The sequence below is a fragment of the Pseudophryne corroboree genome, chromosome 6, assembly GCF_028390025.1.
Source record: "Pseudophryne corroboree isolate aPseCor3 chromosome 6, aPseCor3.hap2, whole genome shotgun sequence".
NCBI classification, from domain to species: Eukaryota; Metazoa; Chordata; class Amphibia; order Anura; family Myobatrachidae; genus Pseudophryne; species Pseudophryne corroboree.
The window spans coordinates 471,921,550-471,940,179 of record NC_086449.1 but is presented as its reverse complement, the minus strand read 5'-3'; the positions used below and the strand labels follow the sequence as shown (position 1 = coordinate 471,940,179).

The following is an 18,630-nucleotide window of genomic DNA, read 5'->3' as shown; positions in this document are numbered from 1 at the left end:
GATGAGCCGTAGGAACCAACTGCGACTTTGGAATATATAGAATCCAGCCGTGTTGCCGTTACATTTCCAGGGAAAGTGATACGCTGTTCAGCAACTGCTCTCTTGACCTCGCTTTTATGAGGAGATCGTCCAAGTACGGGATAATTGTGACACCTTGCTTCCGCAGGAGCACCATCATTTCCGCCATTACCTTGGTGAATATTCTCGGGGCTGTGGAGAGACCAAACGGCAACGTCTGAAATTGGTAATGACAATCCTGTACCGCAATTCTGAGGTACGCCCGATGAGGTGGATAAATGGGGACATGAAGGTATGCATCCTTTATGTCCAGAGACACCATAAAATCTCCCCCTTTCAGGCTTGCGATGACCGCTCTGAGCGATTCCATCTTGAACTTGAACCTTTTCAGGTATATGTTCAGGGATTTTAAATTCAATATGGGTCTGACCGAACCGTCCGGTTTCGGGACTACAACATGGCCGAATAATAACCCCCTCCTTGTTGAAGGAGGGGAACCTTGACCACCACCTGTTGAAGATACAATTTGTGAATTGCAGTTAACACTATTTCCCTCTCGTGGGGGGAAGCCGGCAGGGTCGTCAGTGAGGGGGCATCTCCTCAAAGTCCAGCTTGTATCCCTGAGACACAATATCTATTGCCCAGGGATCCAACAGGGGGTGAACCAACTTGTGGCTGAAATTACGAAGACGTGCCCCCCCCCCCCCCCCCTCCCGGGCCTAGCTCCGCCTGTGGAGCCCCAGCGACATGCGGTGGATTTTGTAGAGGCCTGGGAGGACTTCTGTTCCTGGGAACTAGCTGTGTTGTGCAGCTTCTTTCCTCTGCCCCTGCCTCTGGCAAGAAAGAACGCACCTCGGACTTTCTTGTTTCTTTGTGTTCGAAAGGCTGCATTTGATAATGTCGTGCTTTCCTAGGCTGTGCAGGAATATAAGGCAAAAGATCAGAATTACCAGCTATAGCTGTGGAGACCAGGTCCGAGATCCCTTCTTCACACAATCCTCAGCCTTCCATATGCCTCTTAAGTCGGCATCACCTGTCATTTGCATATTCTACAGGACACGTCAAGCAGAAATCGACATAGCGTTGACTCTAGAACCCAGTAGACTAATGTCTCTTTGGGCATGTTTTATTTTTTTTATATAATATATATATATATATATATATATATATATATATATATATATATATATATATATATATATATATATATATATATATATATATATATATATATATATATATATATTGTCAAAGTCAGAAAAATATCACGCTGCACATTGCCATATATGCACCTCGTGCGTGTGCACGCTGCAGGAGCATGAGCTCTCCTGTTCATGCGTATACTCGCGGTCGCGTGCACTCGCGGGCACGCGGTATGCGCATTTACGGTAGAGTTTGTGTGCGTCTAGCGGGCGATTCAATCATAACATAATTTAGTCATATAATGTATTTTGTAGATTATGGTCCCTTTGATAGAATCTGAAAGTTTAGTTAATATAGCATGTTCGGGGACAAAGAGATTCCTCTTTGTTTGATACGAAGGGTCAGACAGGGGTTACACAGTGGTGTTTAGTATCCATCGGAAGAGAATATAATTAGCAATATTCCGGTGTTGGTTTGAAGCAGATTACTCGCTCGTGCGTATAGTTATGGACATAAGAAGTTTATGGACATTTACTATATTTGCACTTTATTACCCATTCGGCGGGAAACCCAGTTTCCCTCCCACCTGAGCAGTTTGAAATAGTCACAGCCCACCTGTATGAACCAACCTATGACCTTTTGTTATAATGCAGAGACGAGTTCCTGTGTCCAATGAACAATAAGTATGTAGGGACCATTGTACTGTACTGTGTGTAAGTGTATATAAAGACAAGCCGATCTGGGCCAGCTCTCTACTCTTTTCAACGGTTCTCATCACTGATAATCGGGAGCTGGATATCCAGAAAGGCGCTTGCGATTGTTCCCCTTGTGCGTAAGTTCTCTGCAACCATATTTATCTCCTATTTTGTTGTAAGCCATTCTCTCTCTCCTTCCCCCTTTTAAATGTAATTGTGTCTTTGTTGTATTTTAACGTGTAGTAACTCGGTTAGGTATTTTATGTTAGTTTGGTAGTGTATAACTTGTATTGTGTATTCTTTTGCGATTGAACGTTCATTCATTTCCTTAAAAGGTGTTAGACCCTTAGACCGGTATTTGAGTGTTTATTATTGCTAAAGGGTTCTCAGAGCGTGAGAATCGCTCATACAGCTTTTAAACTAACAAGGTTACACTGTGTTGCATTTACACCTTATCACTGCACAAAGGGTTAACTCTGTGAGCGTCAGCGCCGCTCGTGATCTCCTCGTGGTCTCGAGCGTTCGCTACGCTGCTAGCGTATCATTACGTTAGTCGGCAGCCTATAGCGTGCTTGCCTTTACGCTTTAAGCCGTGAGCGAACGTGCCGCTCGTGCGTCTCGTCCACGCGTTTGTACGCTACTTGCGTACTCTTACGGTATTCCATACGCCAATTGCGTACTGTGTTCATTAACCTTTTAGCGTGTTTGATATAGGATATATAATAGGCTTTTACTATATATATATATATATATATATATATATATATATATATATATATATACACATACATACATACATACATACATACATACATATATATATACATACATATACATACATACATATACATACATACTAGGGTCTCAATCCCTGCTAAGGTACCTGTCCACGCTGCTACAGCGCTATAAACCCATGCCGACACAATCGCCGGTCTGAGTAGTGTGCCAGAATGTGCACGCTATCTGCAGGATCCCTGAGGATTGCTGTTAAGTCAGGGCTACCTTTTGGGCAAACGTGACACCCTAGGGGAAGATTCCCATCGTATCCTGGCCCTAGTAGGGAAAGGATACTCCCTGAGAATTCCTTGTGGGAAACTGCAGTCTCTTGTCTGGAGATTCCCGCTCTTTTTCATCATGAGAAGAGGGAAATTTACCTCAGCTTTCTTCCCCTTACACATGTGTACCCTTGTGTCAGGGACAGATGAGTCATCAGTGATATGCAAATCATCTTTATTACAATAATCATATATTGAATACTTTCCTGCCATTTTGGCTGTAACTTTGCATCATCGTAGTCGACACTGGAGTCAGACCCTGTGTCGATATCAGTGTCTATTATTTTGGATAGTGAGCATTGAGAGACTCTGAAGGTCTCTGCGACATAGTGACAGACATGGGTAGATTCCCTGTCTGTTCTCTAATCTTTTGTGCAATAAATTCACCTTAGCACTTAATTACACATATCCAAACAGGTGTCGGCGTTATCGACGGAGACACCCCTCACACACACATTTTCTCCATCTCCTCCTTAGGGGAGCCTTTTACCTCAGACATGTCGACACACACGTACCGACACACCACACACTCAGGGAATGCTCATCTGAAGACAATTCCCCCACAAGGCCCTTTGGAGAGACAGAGAGAGAGAGTATGCCAGCACACACCCCAGCGCTATTAACCCAGGAATAACACAGTAACTTAATGTTAACCCAGTAGCAGCTGTTTATATTGATTTTTGCGCCTAATTATGTGCCCCCCCCTCTCTTTTTACCCTCTTCTACCGTGTATCTGCAGGGGAGAGGCTGGGGAGCTTCCTCTCAGCGGTGCTGTGGAGAAAAAACATGGCGCTGGTGAGTGCTGAGGAAGAAGCCCCGCCCCCTCGACGGCAGGCTTCTGTCCCGCTTAAAATAAGATTTTACTCACCGGTAAATCTATTTCTCGTAGTCCGTAGTGGATGCTGGGAACTCCGTAAGGACCATGGGGAATAGACGGGCTCCGCAGGAGACTGGGCACTCTATAAGAAAGATTTGGTACTATCTGGTGTGCACTGGCTCCTCCCTCTATGCCCCTCCTCCAGACCTCAGTTAGGATACTGTGCCTGGAAGAGCTGACACAATAAGTTAGGATGTTGAATCCCGGGTAAGACTCATACCAGCCACACCAATCACACCGTATAACTCGTGATACTATACCCAGTTAACAGTATGAAATACAACTGAGCCTCTCAACAGATGGCTCAACAATAACCCTTTAGTTAGTCAATAACTATATACAAGTATTGCAGACAATCCGCACTTGGGATGGGCGCCCAGCATCCACTACGGACTACGAGAAATAGATTTACCGGTGAGTAAAATCTTATTTTCTCTGACGTCCTAGTGGATGCTGGGAACTCCGTAAGGACCATGGGGATTATACCAAAGCTCCCAAATGGGCGGGAGAGTGCGGATGACTCTGCAGCACCGAATGAGAGAACTCAAGGTCCTCCTCAGCCAGGGTATCAAATTTGTAGAATTTAGCAAACGTGTTTGCCCCTGACCAAGTTGCAGCTCGGCAAAGTTGTAAAGCCGAGACCCCTCGGGCAGCCGCCCAAGATGAGCCCACCTTCCTCGTGGAATGGGCTTTTACTGATTTTGGATGCGGTAATCCAGCCGCAGAATGCGCCAGCTGAATTGTGCTACAAATCCAGCGAGCAATAGTCTGCTTAGAAGCAGGAGCACCTATTTTGTTGGGTGCATACAGGATAAAAAGCGAGTCAGTTTTCCTGACTCCAGCCGTCCTGGAAACATAAATTTTCAAGGCCCTGACTACGTCCAGTAACTTGGAATCCTCCAAGTCCCTAGTAGCCGCAGGCACCACAATAGGTTGGTTCAAGTGAAAAGCTGATACCACCTTAGGGAGAAACTGGGGACGAGTCCTCAATTCTGCCCTATCCATATGGAAAATCAGATAAGGGCTTTTACATGACAAAGCCGCCAATTCTGACACACGCCTGGCCGAAGCCAAGGCCAATAACATGACCACTTTCCACGTGAGATATTTCAGATCCACAGTTTTAAGTGGTTCAAACCAATGTGATTTTAGGAAACTCAACACCACATTGAGATCCCAAGGTGCCACAGGAGGCACGAAAGGGGGCTGAATATGGAGCACTCCCTTTACAAAAGTCTGAACTTCAGGCAGTGAAGCCAGTTCTTTCTGGAAGAAAATCGACAGAGCCGAAATCTGGACCTTAATGGAACCCAATTTTAGGCCCATAGTCACTCCTGACTGTAGGAAGTGCAGAAAACGACCCAGCTGAAATTCCTCTGTTGGGGCCTTCCTGGCCTCACACCACGCAACATATTTCCGCCAAATACGGTGATAATGGTTTGCGGTTACTTCTTTCCTGGCTTTTATGAGCGTAGGAATGACTTCCTCCGGAATGCCCTTTTCCTTTAGGATCCGGAATTCAACCGCCATGCCGTCAAACGCAGCCGCGGTAAGTCTTGGAACAGACAGGGCCCCTGCTGTAGCAGATCCTGTCTGAGCGGTAGAGGCCATGGGTCCTCTGATATCATTTCTTGAAGTTCTGGGTACCAAGCTCTTCTTGGCCAATCCGGAACCACGAGTATCGTTCTTACTCCCCGCCTTCTTATTATTCTCAATACCTTTGGTATGAGAGGCAGAGGAGGGAACACATAAACCGACTGGTACACCCACGGTGTCACTAGCGCGTCCACAGCTATCGCCTGAGGGTCCCTTGACCTGGCGCAATATCTCTTTAGCTTTTTGTTGAGGCGGGACGCCATCATGTCCACCTGTGGCCTTCCCCAACGGTTTACCAACAGTAGGAAGACTTCTGGATGAAGTCCCCACTCTCCCGGGTGTAGGTCGTGTCTGCTGAGGAAGTCTGCTTCCCAGTTGTCCACTCCCGGAATGAACACTGCCGACAGTGCTATTATGTGATTTTCCGCCCATCGGAGAATCCTTGTGGCTTCTGCCATCGCCATCCTGCTTCTTGTGCCGCCCTGTCGGTTTACATGGGCGACTGCCGTGATGTTGTCTGACTGGATCAGTACCGGCTGGTTTTGAAGCAGGGGTTTTGCCTGACTTAGGGCATTGTAAATGGCCCTTAGTTCCAGAATATTTATGTGCAGGGAAGTCTCCTGACTTGACCATAGTCCTTGGAAGTTTCTTCCCTGTGTGACTGCCCCCCAGCCTCGAAGGCTGGCATCCGTGGTCACCAGGACCCAGTCCTGTATGCCGAATCTGCGGCCCTCTAGAAGATGAGCACTCTGCAGCCACCACAGTAGAGACACCCTGGTCCTTGGAGACAGGGTTATCAGTTGATGCATCTGAAGATGCGATCCCGACCACTTGTCCAAGAGGTCCCACTGGAAGGTCCTTGCATGGAACCTGCCGAATGGAATTGCTTCGTATGAAGCCACCATTTTTCCCAGGACTCGTGTGCAGTGATGCACCGATACCCGTTTTGGTTTTAGGAGGTCTCTGACTAGAGATGACAGCTCCTTGGCTTTCTCCTGTGGGAGAAACACTTTTTTCTGTTCTGTGTCCAAAATCATCCCCAGGAACAGTAAGCGAGTGGAAGGAACCGGTTGTGACTTCGGAATGTTTAGAATCCAGCCATGCTGTTGTAGCACATCCTGAGATAGTGCTACTCCGACCAGTAACTGCTCCCTGGACCTCGCCTTTATAAGGAGATTGTCCAAGTACGGGATAATTAAAACTCCCTTTTTTCGAAGGAGTATCATCATTTCTGCCATTACCTTGGTAAACACCCTCGGTGCCGTGGACAGTCCAAACGGTAGTGTCTGGAATTGGTAATGGCAATCCTGTACCACAAATCTGAGGTACTCCTGGTGAGGAAGGTAAATGGGGACATGCAGGTAAGCATCCTTGATGTCCAGGGATACCATGTAATCCCCCTCGTCCAGGCTTGCTATAACCGCCCTGAGCGATTCCATCTTGAACTTGAATTTTTTTACGTATGTGTTCAAGGATTTCAAATTTAAAATGGGTCTCACCGAACCGTCCGGTTTCGGTACCACAAAGTGTGGAATAGTAACCCCGTCCTTGTTGAAGTAGGGGTACCTTGACCATCACCTGCTGGGAATACAGCTTGTGAATGGCCTCTAGCACAGCCTCCCTGCCCGAGGGAGTTGTCGGTAAGGCCGATTTGAGGAAACGGCGGGGGGGAGGCGCCTCGAATTCCAGCTTGTACCCCTGAGATACTATTTGAAGGATCCAGGGATCCACCCGTGAGCGAACCCACTGATCGCTGAAAATTTTGAGGCGGCCCCCCACCGTACCTGGCTCCGCCTGTGGAGCCCCACCGTCATGCGGCGGATTTGGAAGAAGCGGGGGAGGACTTTTGGTCCTGGGAACCTGCTGTGTGTTGCAGCTTTTTCCCCCTTCCTCTGCCTCTAGACAGAAAGGACCCGCCTTTTCCCCGCCTGTTTTTCTGGGGTCGAAAGGACTGTACCTGGTAATACGGCACTTTCTTAGGCTGTGAGGGGACATGGGGCAAAAATGCTGACTTCCCAGCTGTAGCTGTGGAAACAAGGTCTGAAAGACCATCCCCGAATAACTCCTCACTTTTATAAGGCAAAACTTCCATGTGCCTTTTAGAATCTGCATCTCCTGTCCACTGCCGAGTCCATAAGCCTCTCCTAGCAGAAATGGACAATGCACTTATTCTAGATGCCAGCCGGCAGATCTCCCTCTCTCATGTACAAGACTGAGTCTTTTATATGCTCTACGGTTAGCAATATAGTGTCCCTGTCTAGGGTGTCAATATTTTCCGACAGGGAATCTGACCAAGCAGCAGCAGCAGCACTGCACATCCACGCTGAAGCAATAGCTGGTCTCAGTATAACACCAGTGTGTGTATATATAGACTTTAGGATAGCCTCCTGCTTTCTATCAGCAGGTTCCTTTAGGGCGGCCGTATCCGGAGACGGTAGTGCCACCTTTTTAGACAAACGTGTGAGCGCTTTATCCACCCTAGGGGGAGTTTCCCAACGTGACCTATCCTCTGGCGAGAAAGGGAACGCCATTAGTAATTTTTTTGAAATCACCAATTTTTTTTATCGGGGAAAGCCCACGCTTCTTCACACACTTCATTTAATTCTTCAGATGGGGGAAAAACGATAGGTAGTTTTCTCCCCAAACATAATACCCTTTTTTGAGGTACCTGGGTTTATATCAGAAAGGTGTAATACCTCTTTCATTGCCTCAATCATGCAACGAATGGCCCTAGTGGACATTAAATTTGACTCATCGTCGTCGACACCGGTATCAGTATCCGTGTCGACATCTGTGTCTGCCATCTGAGGTAGCGGGCGCTTTAGAGCCCCTGATGGCCTTTGAGTCGTCTGGGCAGGCACGAGCTGAGAAGCCGGCTGTCCCGCATTTGGCATGTCGTCAAATTTTTTATGTAAGGAGTCGACACTTGCACGTAATTCCTTCCACTCAGGTGTCTGCCCCGCAGGGGGTGACATCACATTTACAGGCATCTGCTCCGCCTCCACATAAGTCTCCTCATCAAACATGTCGACACAGCCGTACCGACACACCGCACACACACAGGGAATGCTCTTAAAGGAGACAGGACCCCACAAAAGCCCTTTGGGGAGACAGAGAGAGAGTATGCCAGCACACACCAGAGCGCTATAATAATGCAGGGACTAACTGAATTATGACCCTTTATAGCTGCTTATAGTATTAAACTGCGCCTAAATTTAGTGCCCCCCTCTCTTTTTTACCCTTTCTGTAGTGTAGACTGCAGGGGAGAGTCAGGGAGCTTCCTTCCAGCGGAACTGTGAGGGAAAAATGGCGCCAGTGTGCTGAGGGAGATGGCTCCGCCCCTTTTTCGGCGGACTTTTCTCCCGCTATTTTCTGTATTCTGGCAGGGGTAATTACCACATATATAGCCTCTGGGGCTATATATTGTGGTTATTTTGCCAGCCAAGGTGTTTTTATTGCTGCTCAGGGCGCCCCCCCCCAGCGCCCTGCACCCTCAGTGACCGGAGTGTGAAGTGTGTAATGAGGAGCAATGGCGCACAGCTGCAGTGCTGTGCGCTACCTTGGTGAAGACTGAAGTCTTCTGCCGCCGATTTTCCGGACCATCTTCATGCTTCTGGCTCTGTAAGGGGGACGGCGGCGCGGCTCCGGGAACGAACACCAAGGACGGGTCCTGCGGTCGATCCCTCTGGAGCTAATGGTGTCCAGTAGCCTAAGAAGCCCAAGCTAGCTGCAAGCAGGTAGGTTCGCTTCTTCTCCCCTTAGTCCCTCGTTGCAGTGAGCCTGTTGCCAGCAGGTCTCACTGTAAAATAAAAAACCTAAATTAAACTTTCTTTCTAGGAGCTCAGGAGAGCCCCTAGTGTGCATCCAGCTCAGCCGGGCACAGAAATCTAACTGAGGTCTGGAGGAGGGGCATAGAGGGAGGAGCCAGTGCACACCAGATAGTACCAAATCTTTCTTATAGAGTGCCCAGTCTCCTGCGGAGCCCGTCTATTCCCCATGGTCCTTACGGAGTTCCCAGCATCCACTAGGACGTCAGAGAAATATACATTTATTTGGCGGGGGCTCATACATATATATAGTGCCCAACTGTATATATGCTAAACTTTTGCCAAAGAGGTCCCAATTGCTGCCCAGGGCGCCCCCCCCCCTGCGCCCTGCACCCTTACAGTGACCGAAGTATGTGAGGTGTGTGTGGGAGCAATGGCGCACAGCTGCAGTGCTGTGCGCTACCTCAGTGAAGACTGGAGTCTTCTGCCGCCGATTTCGAAGTTTTCTTGCTTCTTATGCTCACCCGGCTTCTGTCTTCCGGCTCTGCGAGGGGGACGGCGGTGCGGCTCTGGGATCGGACGAGGGTGAGATCCTGTGTACGATCCCTCTGGAGCTAATGGTGTCCAGTAGCCTAAGAAGCAGGACCTATCTTCAGAGAGTAGGGCTGCTTCTCTCCCCTCAGTCCCACGATGCAGGGAGTCTGTTGCCAGCAGAGCTCCCTGAAAATAAAAAACCTAACAAAATACTTTCTTACAGCAAGCTCAGGAGAGCTCACTGAACAGCACCCAGCTCGTCCGGGCACAGATTCAAACTGAGGTCTGGAGGAGGGACATAGAAGGAGGAGCCAGAGCACACCAGAATCTAAATTCTTTCTTAAAGTGCCCATGTCTCCTGCGGAGCCTGTCTATTCCGCATGGTCCTTACGGAGTCCCCAGCATCCACTAGGACGTTAGAGAAAAAAATATATATTATACATACTGTAAATATGGCCATATCACATTAAAACACAATATATAAAAAAAATGCGATAATATAGACAATTTGAATTCACTCTCAGTCCAATAGACCACTATATAGCAATATTAGCAGAAAATGGCTGCACTCTCCGCGATTATTAGTCAGTCTCTCCAACGGGTGTAGTATGTGATGCTGACGACCGGGTTCCCGGCGGCAAGCATACCGGCGCCGAAATCCCGACCGCCGGCATACCGACAGCTGGGTGAGCGCAAATGAGCCCCTTGCTGGCTCGCTGCGGGCGCGCCACGCTATCTATTCTCCCTCCAGGGGGGTCGTGGACCCCCAAGAGGGAGAAAAGCTGTCGGTATGCAGGCGGTCGGGATTCCGGTGCCAGTATCATGGTCGTCAGGAGCATGGCCGCCGGCAACCTGAAGACCACCCTCTCCAACTGGTGATCGTTAGCAGTATCAGACATTATTATAGCATACCAGGAAGCTCCTTGTGCCCTTTATTGGTTAGTACCTTTCAACTTTGTTAGTGAAACATTTCAGGCACAGTCCAATGCACTCCTAGCTGTTTCAGACCACCTACACTTGTGGAGATACAAAGACAGTTCTCCTACCTCTCTGCTGACAGTTCTCCACTATGCAATCTGTACAGAGGGATAAATTATGGAGTCCTTTTTTGGTCCACAGCTTGGCTGATATTGGAGCGTAATTTACAGAATCATAGCAGGAGCAAACAACTAATAGAAGGGGGTTCCTGTAACGCGTTTCCCCACCTCTCAGCAATTAATAGTCATCGGCTTCTTCAGAATAGTATACACTGTACATAGTATACACTGACTAAAGCTGCTCAGGCCACGGACACACACATCCTCTATGTACACTGCACCCCCACCATATACTGCCCCTTTATACACACTGCAGCCCCATACCCCTCCATATTGTGCCCCGCTATATACAGGGCACTCCCTCCTCCATATGCTATGCTGTAACCCCTGGTTACTTGCCATCCCTGGACTCAACAACAAGTAGCAGCAGTAACCAGGAAATGAACGCAGGAACCACCAGATTGTCATGCATCGTTCAGAGCGGAGGCACTGGGGACATGTGTGGCCACTTATTGGTGCAGGTAGAAGGTGAATCAGTCTGGCAGGAAGGGGTGAGACCCTGTGTGGGGTGAGCAGTGCGATGACCGAGAGTTGGAGGGTTCAGTTCTCGGGCTGCAGACGATGCGAATGAGGAGGAGGCAGATAAAGTAACTAGCTCAGCTGCTTTATATATACACTGCGCGCTGGCGGAGGGACGGGGTTCTGTGCTTACCCCTCCCACAGCGGCAATGCCCAGATCGCTCCGGCCAGTTGCTGGTGGCTTCTGGTGTCCTCTACCCACAGACTGGCCAGGAGCAGTGCAGGGACTGGTGAGCTTACATGTGCCAGCACTGGTGTACATAGTGCAGCATCATTACAGCCTACCCATTACAGATACACAGTATCTACATATATGAAAGACTAAAGTAACACACTCCGCATCGCAGATCCCCGGCTCCCAGTATCAAGACTTCCAGAAACCTGGCTGCTCCTTTGTGAGTAGTCACCCCCTCCCCTCCCCTCCCCCACCACAACCCTTATAATTTCACTCTGGTGTCTGTCATTGTGATGGGCTTTTAACTAGTACTGCAATAATTGTGAAGAGTGCAGCCATTTTCTACTAACATTGCTACTGTATAGTGGTCTATTGGACTGAGGGTGTATTTTAATTGTCTGTGTATTATCGTAATTATTTATATACTGTGTTTTAATTTGATGTGTGTGTGTGTGTGTGTGTGTGTGTGTGTGTGTGTGTGTGTGTGTGTGTGTGTGTGTGTGTGTGTATTAATAAATTGATTATTATTATATGTGAATCTATATCCAACTGAGCAGTGTTTCTAGGTAAACTTTGTAAGAAAGAATGCTTTAAAAAAAAAATAAAAAAATAGAAGTGTTGTTATCAATTAACAAAATGCAAAGAGAATGAACAGAAGAGAAAACTAAATCAAATTAATATTTGATTTACCCCTTTTCCTTCAAAACAGCATCAATTCTTTTACGAACACTTGCATCTACGGTCCTCAACGTTGCCCGTATCTTTGTGCTTTAATGCTGAAAAATACTGACAGGTATTTATCCATCATGCAATACCATAAGGGAGGCATCTGATTGCCTCCAAATTAATTCGGCAGCAGGACAACGACCCCAAAAATTATCTTCAGTGTAAAGAAGAACAAGGAGACCTGGAAGTGATAATATGGACCTGACAGAGCCCTGATCTCAACATCATCAAACCTGTCTGGGATTACATGAAGAGGCAGAAGGTTTTGAGCAAGCCTACATCCACAGATCTGTGGTTAGTTCTCCAAGATATCTGTAACAACATCCCTGCAGAGTTCCTTCAAAAACTGTGCAAGTATACTTAGTAGAGTTTATGCTGTTTTGAAGTACAAGGGTGGTCACACCAAATATTGATTTGATTTAGATTTCTCTTCTGTTCATTCACTTTGCATTTCATTAATGGATAAAAAAAATAGTCCATTAACACTTCTATTTTTGAAAGCATTCTTATTTTGCAGCATTTTTTCCACACCTGCCTAAAACTTTTGCACAGTACTGTATATAGTGTATTTCTATCTATGAAGTTTAGCTTTGCCTCTTAAATATGAAGCCGCAGCTCAGGTTGGATTTAATCGATGCCAGTTAAGTTAGGCAGCAAGTAATAAATATATATATACACATACACACACACACGAGTATGCGACTATCACAAACATCTAATACTACTGCTGTGCATCCATGATAATAATAATGTCACAAGAAAATGAGATTTATGTATTCCATATACAATAATATAGAAAATATGACACACAATCACTTACAGGACCTAATTGGGTAATTCCAAGATAATCTGTGTCTTAAACAAACTGCAAACTCATCTGTTTCACACAATCACAATATAATTTAATTTAACAATAATACTGTGATAATAAAAAAGTAACAATTTTGTTTACCTAGGTTTATAAACAGATATCTACAAATTATCCCTGGTAAATCCAGGGGGGGGGGGGGGGGGGGGGATAGGTAGCAAAGGGGAGTTCTTTAGAATGTGATACACTGGAATGTGATCACACAAAACAAATTATTAGATTTGTTCCTTGACAAGATGTGTCAAACAGTGAAAATAAATTACCACCTAGCATACTGTAGATAACAAAAGAGCTAGTATGGGTTACCATGGCAAAGCACATTTTGAAGCTGTCTCACTAAAATAGGAGATGTAAAGGAATGTATTGGTTGACATTCTTAAGTGACAACAATGGCACTAAGGGTAAATTGTAAGAACAGCAAAAGCTTAATGTGCAGAGACAGGATTAGAATGTAATCAGATTACAATTCAGTAGGACCAATTTTCAGCCTAGTAGTCGCTGATGTGAAGGCAGTTTTACCAGACTTCAGATGTCTTTACCAAAGAATAATGGTCATTTCTCTAGCAAGCCAGTTACCTACGTTTTAGTATTAAACGAATAACTTACAATATTGCATCACTATGTGCAGTTAACTTGAGGCACATGGGGGCAGATGTATTATGCCTGGAGAAGTGATAGCGCAGTGATAAAGAAGTGATAAGTGGAAGGTGATAATGTACCAGTCAATCATTACCGATTTTTAAAAAAATGACAGTTATGAGCTGATTGGACGGTGCATTATAACCTTCCACTTATCACTTCTCCATGCTTAATACATCTGCCCCAAGGGGCCACATTCAATTGTTATATCACGCCCGATCTCCCGTCTAAAAGTGACGGGAAATAGTGGGGTGTATTCAATTGATCTTTTTTAACTGCAGCTATCACGCCCATAGAAGCAAGGTAGCAGCTAAACCCGACCAAACTAATGGGTGCGTTGTGAAAAGTCCCATTTGGGCACCCAAACTAGTCACTTTTTATGCACATTTCAGCTAGCCACCCAAGGGGGAGTTGGCTAAATTGCGACACCGGCAGCCACTGCTCCCAAACAAATCAACAATTGAATTGCTCCGTTGTGCCCCATCTAGTGGCTGCTGGTGCGATGACAATTGAAAGAATTTCAAAGAAATCTGCCCTCTCGGGATGGTGTAAGGAGCCTGCTGAGGGGAGAAGCGCAGCAGAGACAGCCGTTTACCTGCCATATCTGTGTTCTCTCCGCCCAGGTGAGTTAGGCACCAAATTATCTAACCCCCTATGTGCCTTCTAACTTGTCCAGACCAGTCCTTCTCAGCATTGGCCGTCCCGTTTTATGTGGAGTCTGACTTTGATGTTATGCGATTTATAATGAAACGGAACACTCGCCAAAGCACTGCTTGATGAGGATTTCTGCAAGCACTTCAGGAGGGTGCAAACTGAAATCTACGATAAATGTAGCCTTGGCGCGCTTTAGACAGAAGCTAAATAACTACAAAGTATTGAATTGTCCCTATGTTGCAACAGATTTCCACAAAGTTTAATTATTATTTGGGGATATAAAGAGCTGCTAATCTTTAAACAAGTGACAGGTAACCTGAAAAACCTTGGGGGCAGCCCTCTAGTTATCAAAAGGGGTTCATTATGGTATGCCGGCGGCCAGGCTCCTGGCGGCCTGCATACTCACCGGTATACTGAGCGCTGGGATCCCAACAGCCGTCAAACTTAAGAACACCCATCAAAAGGGCCGTACATTTCACCTCAATAGTAAATGAAATCAATACATGTAAGCAATGACATAGACACCTAGCTGTAAATAACATCTCAGCAGGCATGTTACACAAGTGCTCTAATCTTTAAAAAAAAAAAAACAAATATGACAACAAAGCAGATTGGATATGAGGCTGCAAAAGGATTGGAGGCCTGGGGCTGCCTGTTACCCATCACTGTGTAAACTGAAACATCTCATTAGTTTCCGATTGTTAGTATCAGATCCTACAGAGTATCCCGAGATGAGTTACTGGAATAGTTCCCATGGCATGAATACACCAAAGGGGGGCAACCGGTGACTCGCCAACTGCTGTAAAACTACAATGACAGGCATGCCCTACCTGCCTAACTGCACCATGTAGCGCCACTACCCCAGGAGCTTACAGGACACGCTGGTCCTTGATGCACAATAGCTGGGACACACTTGCCCAAGCTTGCCGTGACCGTGCAGGTAATTACACAGCAGTCAGTAAGTACAGGTGACCTGCTGCCAGCCCCCTCTCACCGGTTCTCCTTGTCCAGCTGGTTGATGTCCTGCTTGGGCAGCAGCTGCCTGAGCTTGGCCACATCCCCGGAGGAGGCAGCGCGGTGCACCTTGCTCAGGTCCTTATCCTTCAGCTCATAGCCCACCGACTGCACGCTGCCGGTCTCCGAGGCGCTGAGAGAAGGGCCGCTCTTTTTCTTCTTCCCGAAGCTGAAGATCTTCTTCATCTCCGAACAGGTCTGCCGGAAAAGGCAGCGGCCGCCGCGGTTACGATGTGCACATACTGTGCAACCCGATAGAGTGTGTATAGTAGCAGACCAGGACGGGAGCAGCTGCTAGCCAGATCCCATGGTGATGATCTCTCCGTGCCCACCCCAGTGCATCACAACACACACAGCAGCCTGGCTGGCCGTTTTGCTAAGCCCGTCCCCACTCCTAGCTCCGTTACTACGGGCACAAGCCTTTTACGTTGCTCACAGCATTAAGCAGTTTATGCAACAAGTCTTAAACCGCAGCTGTAACTTCCTGTCTGCGAATCGGGCGACATTTTGCTGGAGACTGCTGGGAGCTGCGCTTAGCGAGCGGCGCTATTTCCCACTGATACTGTAATACAGTATTATACCGTTACATTGCAGTCAGCGTATGCGTGTCACTTGATTACAGCAGGCGCTGCACTGTTATACAGCATACCTGTCCCATGGCTGATCTGCAGCTGCTGTATATGTCTGTTATTAATACATTAAAGGGCTTCAGCGCAATGGCGTAAATTGTCCCAGTTGCCCGGAGGAGAGATAAATATTGGTGCCCCTCACCACCATCTTTATATAAATATGTATGACTATTTCTATAACAATTATTTTACAAGTATCCTACCCCAGATTAGAGCCCACAACCTATTACACTGGAAACAGGCACCTTACTGTTGGAACTATCTGCTCCTGTACCCTGTATAGTGTATAGGAAGCATGATAGTTCTAACTATATTGTAAGTGTCAGAGATGTAACTTCATATAGTTAGAATGCTCATGCTTCATATATAGGAGCAAATTTCTCCATCAGTAAGGTGCCTGCTTCTAGTGTAATAGGTCGGGGGTTCTAATCTGGGGTATGACACTTGTAAAACATATCTATAATAAAGATGGTGTCACTTGTAAGGTGCAGAAAGGAATAGATATTAGCAGCTATCAATTAACTTAATTGAATGGTGCCGCTGAACAAACGGAACTGGAGGAGAGGTGCCCCCTACAGAGCAGGAGCCTGGCGGCAGACAACTCCATTGCCTCCCACAGTTACGCCTCTGCTTCAGCATGTGTCCAAATAAAATTATTTTGGAATTGAAAATGGAAATAAAAAAAAGAATTATTTCAGTAAGCGACACTTTACTATCAGGTGGGACACAGTGTCCCACCTGATAGTAAAGTGTCGCTTACTGCAATAATTCTTTTTTTTATTTCCATTTTCAATTCCAAAATAATTTTATTTGCAATTTCAAGCACATATATGGACTGATTCACGGAGACAATTCATGGTTGGCCCATCCCTATGGATCCAGTGGATTTTTTTGGTTACATGGCTACTCATTGACTATTTAGTTATTACTTTTTGAGTACTGTTATACCCTGACTTAAGGGACCATTTATCATTAATCGCATATTCAATGCGATCTGGATATTAGTGCCCAGGACAGGATCGCATTGTACCGGCGTTGTGTATTATTTTTATTATTATAAAAAAAAAGGAAAGAATGTTCTGTTCTGTATTTAATGAATGTAAAGAAAACAAAAATGTGAAAACAAAAATACATTGGGGTTTATTTACAAAATGTAAAAGGGTAATTATCTTACAGTTGCAAAACTGGCAAGTAAAATCATTGCCTTTTTACATTTCGTGCATACACATGATCAGAAGTGTCAGGTTATAAATAAACTCCACTGAATCTTCAGCACTCCCCATATACATTATTAATGCCATTCTAACTACTGTAAAATGTTCTCTACTAAAATAAAGGAAAACCTTCAGCAAATAAGAGACACAACTCACTACCACAGAGAGACCAAACTCAACCCCAAATAACACAAATATCCCCCCGGATTTGCCCCATAAGTTGTTACATCCCCAGATAACACCCACTCCTGTCCCTTTAACAGATTGGTAATTACATTAGAGATGAGCGCCTGAAATTTTTCGGGTTTTGTGTTTTGGTTTTGGGTTCGGTTCCGCGGCCGTGTTTTGGGTTCGAACGCGTTTTGGCAAAACCTCACCGAATTTTTTTTGTCGGATTCGGGTGTGTTTTGGATTCGGGTGTTTTTTTCAAAAAACACTAAAAAACAGCTTAAATCATAGAATTTGGGGGTCATTTTGATCCCAAAGTATTATTAACCTCAAAAACCATAATTTACACTCATTTTCAGTCTATTCTGAATACCTCACACCTCACAATATTATTTTTAGTCCTAAAATTTGCACCGAGGTCGCTGTGTGAGTAAGATAAGCGACCCTAGTGGCCGACACAAACACCGGGCCCATCTAGGAGTGGCACTGCAGTGTCACGCAGGATGTCCCTTCCAAAAAACCCTCCCCAAACAGCACATGACGCAAAGAAAAAAAGAGGCGCAATGAGGTAGCTGTGTGAGTAAGATTAGCGACCCTAGTGGCCGACACAAACACCGGGCCCATCTAGGAGTGGCACTGCAGTGTCACGCAGGATGGCCCTTCCAAAAAACCCTCCCCAAACAGCACATGACGCAAAGAAAAAAAGAGGCGCAATGAGGTAGCTGTGTGAGTAAGATTAGCGACCCTAGTGGCCGACACAAACACCGGGCCCATCTAGGAGTGGCACTGCAGTGTCACGCAGGATGTCCCTTCCAAAAAACCCTCCCCAAACAGCACATGACGCAAAGAAAAAAAGAGGCGCAATGAGGTAGCTGTGTGAGTAAGATTAGCGACCCTAGTGGCCGACACAAACACCGGGCCCATCTAGGAGTGGCACTGCAGTGTCACGCAGGATGTCCCTTCCAAAAAACCCTCCCCAAACAGCACATGACGCAAAGAAAAAAAGAGGCGCAATGAGGTAGCTGACTGTGTGAGTAAGATTAGCGACCCTAGTGGCCGACACAAACACCGGGCCCATCTAGGAGTGGCACTGCAGTGTCACGCAGGATGTCCCTTCCAAAAAACCCTCCCCAATCAGCACATGATGCAAAGAAAAAGAAAAGAAAAAAGAGGTGCAAGATGGAATTGTCCTTGGGCCCTCCCACCCACCCTTATGTTGTATAAACAAAACAGGACATGCAC

General features: G+C 46.3%; 1 protein-coding gene across 4 annotated transcripts in view; it reads right to left on the bottom strand.

Moving 5' to 3' along the window:
* Positions 1-15,907, bottom strand: part of ANKRD26 (ankyrin repeat domain containing 26) — a 351,340-nt gene extending 335,433 nt beyond the window's left edge. For 3 of the 4 annotated variants that reach the window (XM_063927217.1, XM_063927219.1, XM_063927218.1), the window contains exon 1: positions 15,358-15,907. In XM_063927217.1, coding sequence (XP_063783287.1) covers positions 15,358-15,563 — 206 coding nt within the window. In that variant the 5' untranslated portion in view covers positions 15,564-15,907. The remainder of the gene's footprint in view (positions 1-15,357) is intronic. The other variant, XM_063927220.1, reaches the window with a different exon arrangement.
* Between the last annotated feature and the right edge of the window lie 2,723 nt (positions 15,908-18,630).